Source organism: Phyllobates terribilis, unplaced genomic scaffold (assembly GCF_046119375.1).
Source record: "Phyllobates terribilis strain yellow unplaced genomic scaffold, ASM4611937v1 Scaffold_1__5_contigs__length_1240528914, whole genome shotgun sequence".
Taxonomy (NCBI): Eukaryota; Metazoa; Chordata; class Amphibia; order Anura; family Dendrobatidae; genus Phyllobates; species Phyllobates terribilis.
In genome coordinates this window covers 822,938,610-822,957,527 of record NW_027362761.1, presented here as the reverse complement: position 1 = coordinate 822,957,527, position 18,918 = coordinate 822,938,610, and the positions used below count along the sequence as shown (strand labels likewise).

Here is an 18,918-nt window from a genome sequence, read left to right as displayed (position 1 = left end):
GCAGGATGAAGGGGGGTAGCAGTAGCGCGGGGAGTGCGGGCACCGCGTCGCGTGGTATGGCGCGTAATGAACAGTCCGGAGGCCATAGGGGTGAACTTCCAAGGCTTTACTCACTCAGAGATATTAGCGGGAAGGCGACTCCCTGCTCCTCGCTGAGTCCTGCGGCCACCAGGGATGGGGGACCGACTACCTCCAAGGAAGTCCAGTGTTCGGTAGCGACCCTAGACCAGAGTTTTCCTGCACTACCGACTTCACCCTTTCCCGTCTGTGCGTGTGTAGATAGGCCGGGTCTCCCTCTGAGCTCCTCTCAGGTGTAGGGGTCGGGTGGCAATTCCTCTCCATCCGACGCCCGATGGGATCCTCAGGGCCTAACCGGGCTTTCCCGTCCTGGACGTAGAGTACGAGGTCGGGTGTCGGGGGCCGGTACCCCTCTTGCAGCCGGAATCCCTCTGAATAGATCAGGTAGGCGAGGACAGGTGGTGTGCTCCGCTCCATCTGCATCCTCCCCGGGACCCATTTGCTAGGGAGCCACACTCTAAAGGTCCCGGGCCTTCTTGATCCTGGTCCTTGGACGGGTTGAGACATTCCTACGTCTGCAACCTTCCTCTCGTCCCGAGAACAGGGTACGCAGGCCGTGTTCCATGCCGGTGCAGGCCCACACAGGATCTGCGCTCCCGGAGGGAAGTCACATTACACACAGTAACTTGACAGCACAGTACGACCACTTGACAGACAGACTGTCCGAGACCACAAAGGTCAGATGGACCACAAGGAACCGAAAAGGACCGAAGGACCTAGATCAAAGATGGCATTCTATTAAATATGAAATTAGAAGTGTCACTAACTAGTTGTTCCTCCACCCACACCCACTAACTGGTTCCTACCACTTTGTGTTCCCCAGTCTCCCATGTAACCAGGGGAGCAGCACCTAGTGCATACTAGCTCCCTCTGGTGGAAATGTGGTGTTGGATGCAAAAGGCTAGATCACTACCATCACACCGGCCTTACCTCAGAGGAGGAACACCTCACTCCATTGAAGAATTGCAGCATTCCTGTGGCGGTCGAACCCTCAGGGGCGCCACAATCCCCTGACCGATTCGTCCCTAGCTATCACCCAGTGTAAAAAAGTTGCTACTGCTTCAAAATAAAAACACAAAAGCCGAAACCCATGAGGAGACATTTAGCAAAGTAAATATAACCATCAAAACAAAAAGCTAACGATGAGAAACCAATGGGGTTAAGGATGCAACCTAAATGCCTATGTGATATCCACTTTTGCATTAAAGCACATTTGGCACAATTGCGTAATAATACGACTGCATCCTCAAAGGAGGCAAATTTTTCTGATTCCAAAGACTTATCCACTTTGTCATTTAAAGATGATCCCTTTGAAAATGACAGATGGTGACTATTTGGTTCTTTTTTGGGAACCACTCCTAATGCTGAAATCCTAAAATTTTGGAAAGGCAGCTTAACAAATGGACCAGCAATTCTACCTTCTTCTAAATCACAAAATAATTTGTCCCTAACCACAGACAAATGTTTTTTGTTGATTTTAAATTATCAATTACCTTGCAGCCTTTACCTCTAAAAGGGGGTATGAAAAAACCTTCAGAAAACCTTTAAACACTATTTCCGCTATCGTCCTGTCTGGGAATGCTTCTAGTGAACATAACATTCTTTCCCAACACACTGATGTCTGGCTTTTTTGAACATAATCCTTGGTACTTGGCTGCGGCTGAGTGGACCTGCTAACCCTTTTAAAGCAACAAAATACCAGAAGGTTACCATAACAAATAGATCACTCATGCTAGTACCTACAATTATGTAACCATTTACTGCTTGAGTCACTAATGGTGAAATACAACCCTTTTCGTATACTATTAACATTTGAAGCTGAATTACTCTGTTGTCTAAATGAGGATTAAGGCCTCTGAGGGAGCATAAGATTCAACCAAAGGCCAGCATCCTTCAAACCCCACTTCACATACTTATGTACTGACAATTTTTGATGGAACTGCTAGTCATAATTAAACCAGGCAAAACCACCAAAATTCTTATATTCCTCTAACACAATGTCTAAATGCTGGAACAAATCACACCATTTTTCTGGAAACTTTTTGCCAATAATTGACGAAAAAATGCAAAAGGCTTGAAGCCAATTATGAAAAGATCAGGGAATTCCCCTCCACTGATCATCATCCCTCTTTTCATTTATTTTATCTTGCTTCAAAAATGATTTTGAAGATGGAAGTAGAGGTAATATGTCAACAAACTCATGCTTCCAATTTTTTCTCTTTTATTTGTTGAGAGGTCGTAACCTAACAGGGATACATCACATGTTAATGCTTATTTAAAGTATGTCTCATTAATACCTTGAGAATTACTGCAAGAAGCATCTTTGCTTAATACAGAATTAGTATAAACACTCTTACTAATAGTTGTACTGTCCACAGACCTAGCAAAAGCCACAGTCTTGTAATTAAACACATCCTACAAGAAAGAATTAGCATTATCCCAACATAGTGGGGCAGACCCCTCATTTATCTCACCCATTCCAGTGTTTCATATCTGTGATCTTGGGTCCAGCTCCATTGTCGCCTGCTCGGCCTTCTTGGTGCTATGACCCAATCAAGCTCCCCCTGCCTTGCAGTGGCATGGCAACCAGGAGCTCCAGCAAAGGTCAGTAAACAATCAGCCCCATCTTCAGCCCCGGGGTAGCCAGAGCCTGTTCCTCTATAGGTATGGATGTCCCCAATGCTGCCAGCTGACAAACTCTGAGAAACAAAGGCTGGGAAAGCCGCTTGCCAGGATGATATCCTTGCTTGCTTTCCGGGCTGAAGGGGGGATGGTAAGTTGACCCGTGTACCTCTCCTTATGGACGACCGACTGCACCGCCTGATGCTGACCATTCCCCTCTTGGCCTCATCTCTGCTGTGTTCGTCCACTTCTTGCGCTGCTGATGTTCTTAAACAGGCAGTGAATAGGAAGCCCTGAGCCTTCAGGCTCAAATGGATAGCCAGATATCATCCGCAACGCCAGCCTCTTTCTGCAACTCAGAGTGCATATCCTGAGCCGGCAGAACTTAATCCTCTACAGACCCCGACGCTCTCTCTACTGCCGCTTCTACAGCCAAACAACGCCGAGACCATTCTTCACCACAAAATGACTGGGACTTTTCAACAAGGTGACGTAATAACTCCTCCATCTTCAAGTCTTCAGATGTTTCTGTAAGAATGACACCGCATTTAGCACACGTTGGTTAAAATAGAGGTAAGAACCTGCCTTCATGAGGCATCCACCAATTCCCTGGTCCATATTGAATGGGAAAAGACATCTCCAGGTCCGTATATTCTGCCCAGCAACCTGGCCAGCTTCATCCTGATGTCTTCATTAACCCTTGATATAACTCAATGAGCCTCTTTAATCTTACAGACCAGCGGCTTCACATTTTTTCTGGAATGCCATCTAGGTTACTTTCCACCTTTGAACCAGTCACAGAAGACTGTTCCTTTACATTTCCTCCTACTTCACATTTCCTCCCACTTCACACCCTATTCCTGCACATCTCCTCCATTCTCTCACCCTAGCAGTCACTAAAATATTGAACCTCTCTCTTCTGGTATATTTCTTTTCTATTTCAAACATGCAGTCCGTACACCATTACTAAAAAAAACATCTCTTGGCCTGTACTGCTGTCATAGATCTTTCTCTAATCTCTTGGCCTACTCTTGTCTAATCCACTATATTTATGATAACTTTCTTTCTGACCCATTGCAATCCAGTTTCCGCTCCTTACACTGTACAGAAACTGCTTTTAATAAAGTCTGTAATGATCTACTAACAGCTAAATTTAATGGTCACTACTCTCTTCTGATTCTACAGAATCTAACCGCAGCATTTGACACTGTGGATCACCAACTCCTCATCACTTTGTTCCACACCATCAGCCTCAAGGATACCAATCTCTCTGGGTTCTTATCATGCCTCTTTGACCACTCTTTCAGTGTCCCATTTACTGACTATCCTTCATTTGCTCTTTCCCCTCAGGTTTCAGTCGTAGATCCCCTCCGTTTTTCTCTCTATACTGGCTCTATTGTACAAACAATTAGCAGATATGGCTTTCTGCACCATCTATTTATTGATGACACCCAGTTATACACATCTTCTCCTGGCATCGCCTCTGCACTAATACAAAAACACTAATATCATATCCACCGTCAATCTAAAACAGAATCTTACCAAAACTAAACACTTTATGTTTTGGATCTGTCTGTGGTTGCTTCTCAAGACACAAAATAGGGATTTCACGGATAGGCTTTGTGCTGGCTACTCTGACTGTAGCCAGCGCTGACTCTGACTCCAGCGGAGTCCTGGATTGCACCCTTTAACCCCTGAACAGGTATGTGGACTTACATTGAGGTCCTGGGTTGAGTCCTCAAAATAGTCATTGGCTAATAAAGCAGACTAACAGGAAGGTTGCCGCGTCAGGGCCATTACTGATTACTCCAGCCAGACTGCACACTCTCATACTACCTGACTGGATGGCACCACAGGACTCAGGACTCAGCCACACTGGCATTTGTGGCTTAACAGAGCTTGTACCTCCCAGAGCTTCTGGTCTTGACATCTCCCGTCCGCAGCACTGCCCATAGAACAAATACGGTGGCACATGGTGCCAGAAGAAGACATGTTTACTCCCTCTACTAACCTACCTAAATATGATATTTCAATTGTCATGACCACTATCTTAGGGTCCCCCTTGCATGCTGGGCACTAGTGCAACTGTGTTGTGTGATGTGCAATTTGATCTTTATATGATCCTTTGATAACTGTAAATAAAAGACAGCATTGACATTTTTAGACTGGTTCACTATTTTTACCCAACGGATTATAAGGAGGGCACAGTGGGCACCAGTGTCCTGGGGTATCAACTACCTTGAGAACCTAGGGGCAGTGGCGGACACATCGCTGGTGTAACCTGTACTGCTGTGCACTGAGGCCCAAGAGTACGGGGGGCCATTACTACCTCCAAATCATATGGAATTGTATATTGTTATGAGCTATTGGATTGCAAAGGGCCCATATATTGTTCTTGCACAGTGGTTCTTTTCTGTCAGTGTCCACCAATGCCTATGGGCCTTTAACAACCACAATCCATCTCGCAATCACTGTTTATGTCACATGTATAATGTGTGTCAAACCTGAACTACTCATAAAAATGGTCCATTGGTGTTTTTTTGCTATCTTATCTAGTCAAACTCAGTGTGGATCTGTTTTGAAGCCTAAAAGAGTTGGCTCAGGTGTCTTCATAATTTTTCTGTAGTCAAGGCCATGTGATAGAGTGTCAGTTGGTGTTTGCCTCGACAGGCCACCGCGTACTTTAACCTGTCCTTGGCTCTATCTTCTATTTTTAATACATAAAATGATTATTATTATACATGTACCATGCAAGAAAATATTTTCAAAAATGTTATGAACCATTACCGGTGTCTCAAGTTTGTTTGACCAGACACAGTCCTTTAATTATATCTATACACTGTCTTTTATTACCCATTTTTTGTCTTTTTTGTTATATTATTATCCTATCTTATTATAAAAAATGTTTCTGTACCGTTTAGATGGTAAGTTTCATAGTACCTCACAAAACTGTATTTCATGTCAATTTTTTATCACCCACTGTATATGAATCAAGTCTGTGAATTTCAATGTATTGTTTGAACTCTTTAGTATATGAGTGAAAAGCTTTGTCACTGTATCTGTATTTCATACTTTAAGGATGTGAGAAGTCTTTCCCCCCCCCAATCATGAATACAGTGTCAGACGATGATTCAGAAAAATCTAAAGAAACCAGCCGTCTTCTATTATCTATTTATTTGTTTGTCTAGAGTCTTTTGTCAACCATAGATGAAAAGCAAGACGTTTCAATTACACAAACGTTTCCTCCATCTTTTCTCCAGGTACATATATGAGTTAGCACGAAGAAATACTAAGCTTCCAGAAGTGTTTGTTGACAAGCTGCATGAGTCTATGGCAGACATGGTGGAGAAATGCTGCAGTTCAGAAAATGCTAATTCTTGCTTGGAAAAGAAGGTATTCTTATAGTTTTTCGTTACTAAAATAATGCGGCTGTTGTGAAAATGTTTTCTAACGTAGATATTTAGGTTACAGTTCAAAAGAACAGAGAGCAGTTTCGTTTTTAACTTTCAGATCTCTCATGTCATCCAACTTCTGAAAACGTTGGGCCTATACTTCTGAGTCAACACGTTTACTGTATGCGATATGGATCTCAGCTTCAGGATTAAGTGCATTTGTATGATCTTGCTGATAGGATTTCTTAATGTTTTGATTTTTGTAAAGAAAGAAAAATATAGGAGACCAAAACTACTGTAATTAAACCTGTAAGCTAGCTGTTAGACTGACAGCATCATTATTCCGCACAAAACATACTTTAATAATATGAATGAAATGCTAAAAATATTATTGCAATAAAGCTAATATCTAGATCTTCACAAATTCTTTAAAGCAGATTCGTCTCCAGATTTCACAATACCAAATGTATAAATAATTAAAGCATCACCCCCACGTTTTGTTTGTGTTTCACCATGCTGAGCCGTGCTGAGAACAGAAGAAGATGGTGGCTGGTAAGTATATTACTAGGGACAGGGAACTTATATTAGTGTTACCACTCCAAGGGTGAAATAAAAAAAAATTGCAAGAGTGGTGCTTTAAATAAATTTATTAGACCTTACTAAAATACTTTGTAATCTATTTCAGAATTGTTATACAATCTATTTATAAAGTTTTACCATCTGATATTTAGATGAGCAATTTTTTTACGACCAAATACACCAGCAACAGTACCAGCACACAAATTGGGCTATCATTACAGTCTTCTTTAGTCGTGATAACAAAATAGGATCTAGATCGGTTCATGTCCCAATTATGTAAACAGAATCATAAGGTTACAGGGAGAGATTTCCCAAAAATCTGTTCTGTTTAAAAGGGGGATTTAACAGGTTTATTTATGCAGTAAATATTAATTATTAGAAATAGGCCCATTTTGTGAACTATAATTGTATAATGATATCATTTTTTGCTTACTCTAACAAAGGACTTTAATACTTGTTTTACAAGACGTGTGTAAAATGTTACCCAAAACTATGATAGCATTCCTTACTATTTCAAACTTAATTAAATAAGAGAAAACACAGCAAACAAGGGCAGCAGTGTTTACCTGCCCAGATCTTCAAAGCCAAATGCACTACCAGCATGCAGCAAACCCACATAAAGATGGCGGATACACAAGTGCAAAATATTGATGAGACAATCACTCACAACCTACCATTTCATGGAGCGGGTGACTGCTTAGCATCTGAATTGCACACAAAAAGGCTTATATAGGGTGCTGTTCACACTAGGGTAGTGCACAGTATCCGGCTTACGGCCTATTAGTTACGCCCATACTATTAGACTAGGCGGGCTGCCCGATACTATCCAAGTGCACCCCCTGGGAACAGACACCCCAGTTTACAATGCCCGCACTGATGAGCCTGGCTGCACCCTGGAATAAAAATGTACAAAAATACATATATATATATATATATATATATATATATATAATATATGAGGTATTAGTTGATATTTTGGCCAAAATACGTAAGCTAGTAACCCACGACAAGGGTCCTCATGCTTACGAGTCCTACTCTAAACACTAACAGCAAAGCCACACTAAGAAGAATTAAAATTCCCCCAAAAATTCAAGAAAACACAGCAAAAAAGGGCAGCAGTGTTTACCTGCCCAGATCTTCAAAGCCAAATGCACTACCAGGGATGCAGCAAACCCACATAAAGATGGCGGCTACACAAGTGCAAAATACTGATGAGACAATCACTCACAACCTACCATTTCATGGTAATAATAGTATGGGCGTAGCTAATAGGCTGTAAGCCGGATACTGTGCACTACCCTAGTGTGAACAGCACCCTATACAAGCCTATCTTTGTGCAATTCTAATACTAAGCAGTCACCCCCTCCATGGAATGGTAGGCTGTGAGTGATTGTTTCATCAGTATTTTGCACCTGTGTATCCGCCATCTTTATGTGGGTTTGCTGCATCCCTGGTAGTGCATTTGGCTTTGAAGATCTGGGCAGGTAAACATTGCTGCCCTTGTTTGCTGCGTTTTCTTGAATTTTAGGGGGAATTTTAATTCTTCTTAGTGTGGCTTTGCTGTTAGTGTTAATTAAATAATAATATGATTTAAAGGGAACCTGTCTTGACCATATATGCTATTTCGAATTTATGTAGGAAATTAAGTTATATCCTTCTTGCAGCTGCTCGCTTCCAGTCATAGGGGCACAGCGGAGAGCAGTTACATTCACCGCTCACTACACAGTGAGCATGGCTATAATCACTCCCCAGCACTTTGATTGACAGATGGCTCTGCACACACACTCTGCTCACATACACATTCTGCAGAACAGGCTTTCAATCAAAGTGTTGTGGACTGATTACAGCGTGCTCTAGTGAATGGTGACTGGAACAGACCCTGTACTGCTCATATGACTGGAAGCAAGTGGCTGCAGGGAGGAAATAAGTTCATTTTCTCCCTGTAGTTTTGGTTCCCATGAGGGATACAGAAATTATATCATTTCTGGAAATGACAGGATCTGGCTAACAATTAAAAAAAGTATTCATGTATTCAGCAGTTTAGCGATGGGTGATACGGTGGAAAGAGTTGCACCTGAGACCTAGGTCCGTGGGCTCATTGCCTCATAAGAAGACACCAATTATATAAATAGCACATGGTGGGTAGGGAAAGTGGGGGGCTCAGTTACAGATTTTGCAGTTTGGGAAGTGAGCTTCAATTTAAACTGTTGTCAGCATTAAAGTCCAAACATAAATCCAAGAAAAACAAAAAGGCAATAAAACATATCTTGTCTTTGTACGATTTTAGAAGTCTTATCTAGCTTTTGTAGTTTGAAGAACCTCAAGTTAGGGTTCCTGATACATTTTCTTTCAAAACTGTCGTTAAACTACAAAATATCTTACTAACAAGATTTTATCTGATAAAATACCTTTGTATGACACCCTTAACGAATTCTTGAGAAATTAAACATCTGTTCTTTATTTCAGAAAGCGCCGCTGAGTGAAGAAATGAAAAAGTACATAAGTGAAGGGAATGAGCTGTGTGGAGACTACAACAAATATCCATTCTCTGAATTCAAGGAGAAGTAAGTTCCACAAATTATCAGAAGATTTATTTTAGTTAGAGTACTGTCATTTCTTCTACCTTTAAGCTGTGTAAAATTAGGATGCCCCTTAGATTTAACTAGATCCAATTACCCAGCAATAGTGATAAATGGCTTTGAGAATTTCACTCTGGAATTATTTCTATAATTTAATTATAAGATGATATTTTTAATATTTTACTCACTTGTGTTTTACTGAATAGCAAATATCTTTGGAACCAGGTAAATTTAGTCAACAAATTTTGCCACCGACATACAGGATTTTAAAAACTATTCATAGTGATTAGTGCACATAGTGCTGTTTAGAACAATAGTGTATTCATTAACCAGTTAATGAGGCTGTGAGCTACAACATAAATTTCATCGTAATGTATGAAGAAAGATGAGGAGCTGGACCTGCTTCATATAGGCAGATACTATCTGTGTTACATAGCAAGCATCTGTATGTGTTAAATCTTTCTGTGTTTAATGCTTTTACAAGTCTAATAGAGGAATCAACATTTTATTACATACTGTATCAGTTTTTAAACATGTTTGACCCTATAGTCAGTAAGGCCTATGTAGTTACACTACCGTTCAAAAGTTTGGGGTCATTTAGAAGTTTCATTATTTTTGAAAGGAAAGCACTTTTTTTTTCAATGAAGCTAACATTAAATGAATCAGAAATACACTCTATACATTGTTAATGTGGTAAATGAGTATTCTAGCTGCAAACGTCTTGTTTTTTTTTGCAATATCTACATAGGTGTATAGGGGCCCATTTCCAACAACCACCACTCCAGTGTTTTAATGGTACATTGTGTTTGCTAACTGTGTAAGAAGGCTAATGGATGTCTAGAAAACTCTAGAAAACCCTTGCACAAGTATGTTAGCCCAGCTGAAAACGGTTTGGCTGATTTGAGAAGCTATAAAATTGACCTTCCTTTGAGCTAGTTGAGAATCTGGAGCATTACATTTGTTTGTTCTATGAAACTCTCAAAATGGCCAGAAAAAGAGAACTTTCATGTGAAACTTGACAGTCTATACTTGTTCTTAGAAATGATGGCTATTCCATGCGAGAAGTTGCCCAGAAACTGAAGATTTCCTACAACGGTGTGTACTACTCCCTTCAGAGGAGAGCACAAACCGGCTCTAACCAGAGTAGAAAAAGAAGTGGGAGGCCCCGCTGCACAACTGAGCAACAAGACAAGTACATTAGAGTCCCTAGTTTGAGAAATCGACGTCTCACAACTCCTCAACTGGCAGCTTCATTAAATAGTATATGCAAAACGCCAGTGTCAATGTCTACAGTGAAGAGGCGACTCTGGGATGCTGGCCTTCAGGGCAAAGTGGCAAAGAAAAAGCCATATCTGAGACTGGCTAATAAAAGAAAAAGATTAATATGGGTAAAAAGAACACAGACATTGGACAGAGGAAGATTGGAGAAAAGTTTTATGGACAGACGAATCAAAGTTTGAGATGTTTGGATCACACAGAAGAACATTTGTGAGACACAGAACAACTGAAAAGATGCTGGAAGAGTGCCTGATGCCATCTGTCAAGCATGGTGGAGGTAATGTGATGGTCTGGGGTTGCTTTGGTGCTGGTAAAGTGGGAGATTTGTACAAGGTAAATGGGATTTTGAATAAGGAAGGCTATCACTCCATTTTGCAATGCCAAGCCATACCCTGTGGACAGCGCTTGATTGGAGCCATTTCATCCTACAACAGGACAATGACCCAAAGCACACCTTCAAATTATGCAGGAACTATTTAGTGAAGAAGCAGGCAGCTGGTATTCTATCTGTAATGGAGTGGCCAGCGCAGTCACCAGATCTCAACCCCATTGAGCTGTTGTGGGAGCTGCTTGACCTTAAGGTACGCAAAAAGTGCTCATCAAGCCAATCCAACTTGTGGGAGGGGCTTCAGGAAGCATGGGGTGAAATTTCTCAAGATTACCTCAGCAAATTAACCGCTAGAATGCCAAAGGTCTGCAAAGCTGTAATTGCTTCAAAGGGAGCATTCTTTGATGAAAGCAAAGTTTGAAGGAGAAAATTATTCTTTCAAATAAAAATCATTATTTCTAACCTTGTCAATGTCTGGACTTTTTTTTCGATTCATTTTGCAACTCATTTGATAAATAAAATTTTGAGTTTTCATGGAAAACACAAAATTGTCTGGGTGACCCCAAACTTTTGAACGGTAGTGTATATACTGTAAATGTTGCTATGCTTTTACAATTGTTTTATTATTTTATTTTTGATGGGGCAAAAACGGAGTGATTTGAACTTTTGAAAAAAAAATTTTTTCAATTTTTTTTTATTTTTTTTTTTACTTTTTACTTTATTTAATAGTGCCATTAAGGGACTTGAAGCTGTGATTGTCTGATCGCTTATGCTATACATAGCAGTGCATGAGTACAGCTATATCTAGTGAAAATCATGATCTCCTATGAGCACCAAGTAAACACTGGCTTTCACTGGAGTATCGTAATGACAGGCACAGGGGTCTTCAACAAACCCCTGGCTGTCTTAGCAACCCATCGGCTCCTCGGGATCTTGCCACGGGAGCGCCAATGGGCGCAGGGAATGACAAGCCCTCTGCGGCGTGTGTTAAATGCTGGTGTCAGAGATTGAGAGCAGCATTTAACAGGTTAACAGCTCCGCTTCACCCGCTGCTGTTAAATGCACATTATTCAGCCATCATCTGCTGGGAAAGATGTGAGCTTAGCCTACATCAAAGGCAGGGACATGACATATGACTAGTGATGAGCGAGTATGTTCTGTTAACCCTTTCGGCTAGCATTCTCGGGTGCTCGCCGAGTATCTTCAGCGTGCTCAGGTGTTATGTTTTAGACACTCCATGCTCATGATTTGTGACTGTTTGACAGCTTTAATACATGTTAGGAATGCCTAAGAAACTAGTGTGTTTATCAAACATGTATTAAAGCTGTCAAACAATCTCAAATCATGAGCATGTGACGCGCCCCCTGGGCCGTGGGGTACCTGGTGCCGGGCCGGTAAATGCTGGGGGATGTCACAGTGGCAGTGACCCGGTCCGTGACCCAGGGCGGTCAATCAAAAGGGGTTTATTTACAGGGGATTAATAAAGTTTTTATATAAAGTTCGTGACGCCACCTGTGGTATGCAGCTAAGGGAGCCGCCGCTGTGGAGCAGGTCCTCTGGAGCTGATGTTACTGCAGCAGGGATGGTGTGGCTCTCCACAGGTAGAGCTTAGCTCCAGGGCAGTGTAGATGGGATGGGTTATGCTGGGCTTTGTAGTGCAGGGTTTGATGGCGCAGCAATAATCACAGAGACAATGAAGTGCAGTCCTCAGGGTCTTTACTCACGGTTATTGCAGTCCAAGTTACAGGCACCAAAGTAACTTCCCTCGTCGTGCTGCGCTTACTCAGGGAGGGGTTCAGTCCACCCTCAGATATCTCTGGAGTACTTAGCAGGACCCCCTTCTGTGTCCTCTCTCTGGCCGTCTCCCTGCACCTCATACCAAGTGTCCCAATCCAGTACCTGCGGGCCTTGTCGAGCGACGTCTGTTCCGTCCCCTGGGTCCTATATAGCTACCTTCTTGGTGAGACTGATATGGACTGTTGGCTGCAGGACTTGAAATACTGCAGCCTCCGGTTTCTAGTTGAGTCATAAAGTTCTCTGCTAGTTGAGGGACCGGTCCCCTTTGTGTGGCCTAACCCCTCCGCCTCCTGGTAGATTCGGGCGTACGGGTGGCCTCCAGCACTGCCCGTACCCCTGGGGTCCCTTCTTCCGTTCCTGGAACCCTTCCTGCTCCCTCTCCTCTTTCTTCAGTCCTGGGCCACTCCTCAGGCCCTCTGCCTGAGCAGAGCTCCTGCAGAGCCCTGCCCCACTCCTCTCACTGTAGACTGTTCTCTCTCTCTCCTCAGACTGAACTCGACTTTCTAAGATGGCTTCCCTTTATATACCTCCCTCTCATGTGCTCCCCTAAGCTACTTCCTCCACCCACACCCACTACATAGTTCCTGCCCCCCAGCTAGGGACCCGGGACTGTGCTCTCCCTTAGGAGCAATCTCGCCCTACCCCCACTGCGGGTATGTGTTGCATGCAGGTGTTAGGGTCCTGAGCTGTACTCCTTCCTTACCTGAGAGTGAGATACCACACCTCTGGTTGAGATGCAGTACCTCTGTGGCAACCGAACCCTCAGGGGCGCCACACATGGAGTGACTAAAACATAACACCCGACCACGCTGAAGATACTCGGAAAACAAGTAAATCTCGAGTAAAGAGCATGCTTGCTCATCACTACATATGACATAATTGTACATCATATGATGTGAAGGGGTTAACAGAAAGAAAAAGTACTCTCATTTTAGGTTCAAGAAATAGAATTTAAGCAGGACTAGAATGAACTAGAAAAGCCTTTAGTTGAACCAAACATTCAGCCTTCAGTTACTGTTCAGCCTTGAGTTGAGCTTTCAAATTCATAATAGTTTACATTTTATCCAAGATTTTCTTACAGGATCCATGTTAAGGGAAATGTTATATGTTATAGTTGCTCCCCTGAAATGGTTGGAAACCATAAATGGTTTGAATGGGGTGTAGAATCTAAGCAGTGGTGTAACTAGAGTCTGATGGGCCCCATTGCAAAATTTGGACCGGGCCCTCCACATCCTGAATAAATTATATATATATACAGTATAGACCAAAATTTGGACACACCTTCTCATTTAAAGATTTTTCTATATTTTCTTCACTATGAAAATTGTACAGTCACACTGAAGGCATCAAAACTATGAATTAACACATGTGGAATTATATACTTAACAAAAAAGTGTGAAACAACTGAAAATATGTCTTATATTCTAGGTTCTTCAAAGTAGCCACCTTTTGCTTTGATGACTGCTTTGCACACTCTTGGCATTCTCTTGATGAGCTTCAAGAGGTAGTCACCGGAAATGGTCTTCCAACAATCTTGAAGGAGTTCCCAGAGATGCTTAGCACTTGTTGGCCCTTTTGCCTTCACTCTGCAGTCCAGCTCACCCCAAACCATCTCGATTGGGTTCAGGTCTGGTGACTGTGGAGGCCAGGTCATCTGGCGTATCACCCCATCACTCTCCTTCTTGGTCAGATAGCCCTTACACAGCCTGGAGGTGTGTTTGGGGTCATTGTCCTGTTGAAAAATAAATAATGGTCCAACTAAACGCAAACCGGAGGGAATAGCATGCCGCTGCAAGATGCTGTGGTAGCCATGCTGGTTCAGTATGCCTTCAATTTTGAATAAATCCCCAACAGTGTCACCAGCAAAGCACCCCCACACCATCACACCTCCCCATAGTCATCCATGTACTAGTATGACCACTGATTTAAAAAATAAATAAATACCTTCTCTTCACTCCCCCGCCTCAAGGTGTCCTATTCTGAAGCCGGCAGCTGACTTCAGAGTGCAAGGGAAGTGTATGATGTCATTGCCATGAGCCAAGTCACATGCACATTGACGTCAGCTGCTGGCCTCTGATTGGCCAGCAGGGTGTATTATCTGATGGCGTCGGCGGGCCCTTGACCCGCCAGGCCCTCCACAGCGACTGCGGTTGTTTCACCCTTAAATCTGAGAAATATCCTGGTTTTCATCTTCGCCCCCTAAAAGTAAGGCTTTATCTGGCTGCAGTTGATTTCCCAGATCATAGTCCCCAGAACAACTGTCGACTGGCAGTGGTAGAGAAAGTAGAATAATCATTGACAAAGGTTGAGTGCACTACTAAAAGGTTATAAAGGTCTTTCTAAAGTCCAATATCCAGGAGATATAGCCTGAAGCAAGCTCACAGTCAGAAATAGCCTGAAGTCGGGTCAGGGTAAGATGATGTACTATTTAGAGGAAGTAAAAGTCATAACAAGGTTTCCGTAGGTGAACCTACCAAAGTATTGAAGCCAAAAGACAAGCTATAAGACAGGCCAGAAGATTGGTCAGAAGTGTTGGCAAGAGCAGTTGGGTATTAAAACCATGATGAAGCCAAGCAGAGTACAAATTTCAGATAAAAGTTACCTCAATTATAAGGCACCTAAACTACTGAATATTGAATTCAGAGAGAAATCTAAGTACCGCCTTGTCCAGCTTTCGCCCCATATCTCTGCTCCCATTTGCCTCCAAACTCCTTGAGCAACACGTTCACGCTGAACTTTCCTCCCACTTCTCATCTAACTCTCTCTTCGACAACTGACAATCCGGCTTCCGTCCCCACCATTCAACCGAAACTGCCCTTACCAAAATCACCAATGACTTACTTACAGCCAAAGCTAACAGACAATTCTTTGTACTCCTTCTTCTTGACCTGTCCTCTGCTTTCGATACAGTTGACCACTGCCTCCTACTACAGATCCTCTCTTCCTTTGGCGTCAAAGACCTTTCCCTATCTTGGATCTCCTCATACCTTTCAAGCCGCACATTTAGCGTCACCCATTCCCACACTACCTCCTCACCCTGGCCCCACACTGTTGGAGTCCCTCAAGGCTCTGTCCTAGGACCCCTACTCTTCTCCATTTATACCTTTGGCCTGGGACAGCTCATAAAATCCTATGGCTTCCAGTACCATGTGTACGCTGATAACACCCAGATCTACCTCTCTGGCCCAGATGTCACCTCTCTGCTATCCAGAGTCCCAGCATGTCTAGCAACCATATCCTCCTTCTTCTCCTCCCGCTTCCTCAAGCTCAATGTGGACAAAACTGAACTCATTATCTTTCTCCATCTCGCATATCTTTCCCACCTGATCTTTCTATCACTCATCAGTCTTTCCCCTGTACCAACAATCCGCTACCTCGGAGTAACCCTTGACTCCGCCCTGTCCTTCAAACCCCACACCCAAGCTCTCGCCACCTCCTGTCGCCTCCAGCTCAAAAATATTTCCAGAATCCATCCTTTCCTCAACTCTTAATCTACTATACTGCTTGTGCATGTCCTCATCATCTCCCACCTCGACTACTGCAACATCCTCCTCTGTGACCTACCTGCTAGCACTCTCGCACCTCTCCAGTCCATCCTTAACTCTGCTGCTCGACTGTTCCATCTCTCGCCTCGCTACTCCTCTGCTACCCCCCTTTGCAAATCCCTTCACTGACTCTCAATTGCCCAGCGTATCCAGTTCAAACTACTAACACTGACCTACAAAGCCATCCATAACCTCTCTCCTCCGTACATCTCTGAACTAATCTCCCGATATATTCCCTCACGCAATCTCCGGTCCTCCCAAGACCTCCTTCTCTCCTCCACACTTATTTGTTCCTCACACAATCGCCTCCAAGATTTCTCCCGAATATCCCCTGTCCTATGGAATTCTGTGCCTCAACACGTCCGATTATCCACCACACTTGGATCCTTCAGACGGAACCTGAAAACCCGTCTCTTCAAACAATCTTACAGCCTGCCACGACCTTGCTTGCTGCCACCTCAACAACACCGGAGCTACTGCAACCCCTCAACCTACTGTCTCCTTCCCCATTCCTGTTGAATGTAAGCCCGCAAGGGCAGGGTCCTCTTCCCTCCGTACCAGTCTATCATTGTTAGTTTGTTTACTGTAAGTGATATCTGTATTTGGTATGTAACCCCTTCTTATGTACACCACCATGGAATCAACGGCGCTATATAAATAATAATAATAAAAATAATGAGTACGCTAAGGTTTGAAAACAGATGAAAGTTCAGATATAACCAGTGAATAATTGACATGGTATGGAGCAATCTGATTCATAATGCACAACTCTGAGCTGTGCACTAAGACTAATTACAAAAAGCATTGCACGGCAAATAAGCCTCCTTACCTTGACATGCCAGAGCTGGTATGTGACTCTCCACAAGGAGAAACGTTACCCCTTAGACTTCAGTCCAGAGCATCTCATCTAGCCAAATCAGTTCTCATACTTTGCACTGACGAGGTCGAACAGCCCGAAACACCGAAACACCGTGTCTGCAAATTGAGATTCTGATTTGGCTTTTATCCTAAGTCATATTGCATGACTCGTTAAAGGGTTGATTGTGACTTGTAGGATTGCTGCTTCCAATAGGTGGCGCTATAGAGTTCAAGTCCTCTTTTTCTCTGAAGAGGCAATTTGCATACAAAACTATGTACAGTGGTGGCCAAAAGTATTGGCACCCCTGCAATTCTGTCAGATAATACTCAGTTTCTTCCTGAAAATGATTGCAATCACAAATTCTTTGGTATTATTATCTTCATGTAATTTGTCTTCAATGAAAAAACACAAAAAGAATTGTCCTAAAGCCAAATTGGATATAATTCCACACCAAACCTAAAAAAGGGGGTGGACAAAAGTATTGGCATTGTTTGAAAAATCATGTGATGCTTCTCTAATTTGTGTAATTAACAGCACCTGTAACTTACCTGTGGCACCTAACAGGTGTTGGCAATAACTAAATCACACTTGCAGCCAGTTAACATGGATTAAAGTTGACTCAACCTCTGTCCTGTGTCCTTGTCTGTACCACATTGAGCATGGAGAAAAGAAAGAAGACCAAAGAACTGTCTGAGGACTTGAGAAACCAAATTGTGAGGAAGCATGAGCAATCTCAAGGCTACAAGTCCATCTCCAAAGACCTGAATGTTCCTGTGTCTTCCGTGCGTAGTGTCATCAAAAAGTTTAAAGCCCATAGCACTGTGGCTAACCTCCTTAGATGTGGACGGAAAAGAAAAATTGACGAGAGATTTTAACGCAAGATTGTGCGGATGGTGGATAAAGAACCTCGACTAACATCCAAACAAGTTCAAGCTGCCCTGCAGTCCGAGGGTACAACAGTGTCAACCCGTACTATCCGTCGGCGTCTGAATGAAAAGGGACTATATGGTAGGATACCCAGGAAGACCCCACTTCTTACCCCAAGACATAAAAAAGCCAGGCTGGAGTTTGCCAAAACTTACCTGAGAAAGCCTTAAAACGTTTTGGAAGAATGTTCTCTGGTCAGATGAGACAAAAGTAGAGCTTTTTGGGAAAAAGCATCAACATAGAGTGTACAGGAAAAAAAAGAGGCATTCAAAGAAAAGAACACGGTCCCTACAGTCAAACATGGCGGAGGTTCCCTGATGTTTTGGGGTTGCTTTGCTGCCTCTGGCACTGGACGGCTTGACCGTGTGCATGGCATTATGAAGTCTGAAGACTACCAACAAATTTTGCAGCATAATGTAGGGCCCAGTGTGAGAAAGCTGGGTCTCCCTCAGAGGTCATGGGTCTTCCAGCAGGACAATGACCCAAAACACACTTCCAAAAGCACTATAAAATGGTTTTAGAGAAAGCACTGGAGACTTCTAAGGTGGCCAGCAATGAGTCCAGACCTGAATCCCATAGAACACCTGGGGAGAGATCTCAAAATGGCAGTTTGGAGAAGGCACCCTTCAAATATCAGGGACCTAGAGCAGTTTGCTAAAGAAGAATGGTCTTCAATTCCAGCAGAGCATTGTAAGAAACTCATTGATTGTTACCGGAAGCGGTTGTTCGCAGTTATTTTGGCTAAAGGTTGTGCAACCAAGTATTAGGCTGAGGGTGCCAATACTTTTGTCTGGCCCATTTTTGGAGTTTTGTGTGAAATTATCATTGATTTGATTTTTGCTTCATTCTCTTTTGTGTTTTTTCCTTGCAAGCAAATTAAATGAAGATAATAAGACCAAAGAATTTGTGATTGCAATCATTTTCAGGAAGAAAC

The 18,918-nt window shown here is 42.9% G+C and overlaps 1 protein-coding gene across 3 annotated transcripts in view; it reads left to right on the top strand.

Moving 5' to 3' along the window:
- GC (GC vitamin D binding protein) overlaps window positions 1-18,918 on the top strand; it is a 338,037-nt gene that overhangs the window by 241,735 nt on the left and 77,384 nt on the right. For 2 of the 3 annotated variants that reach the window (XM_073637868.1, XM_073637861.1), the window contains exons 9-10: window positions 5,961-6,093; window positions 9,138-9,235. In XM_073637868.1, the coding sequence (XP_073493969.1) occupies window positions 5,961-6,093; window positions 9,138-9,235 (231 nt within the window). Of the gene's footprint in view, window positions 1-5,960; window positions 6,094-6,611; window positions 6,696-9,137; window positions 9,236-18,918 lie in introns of those variants that run through there. The other variant, XM_073637874.1, reaches the window with a different exon arrangement.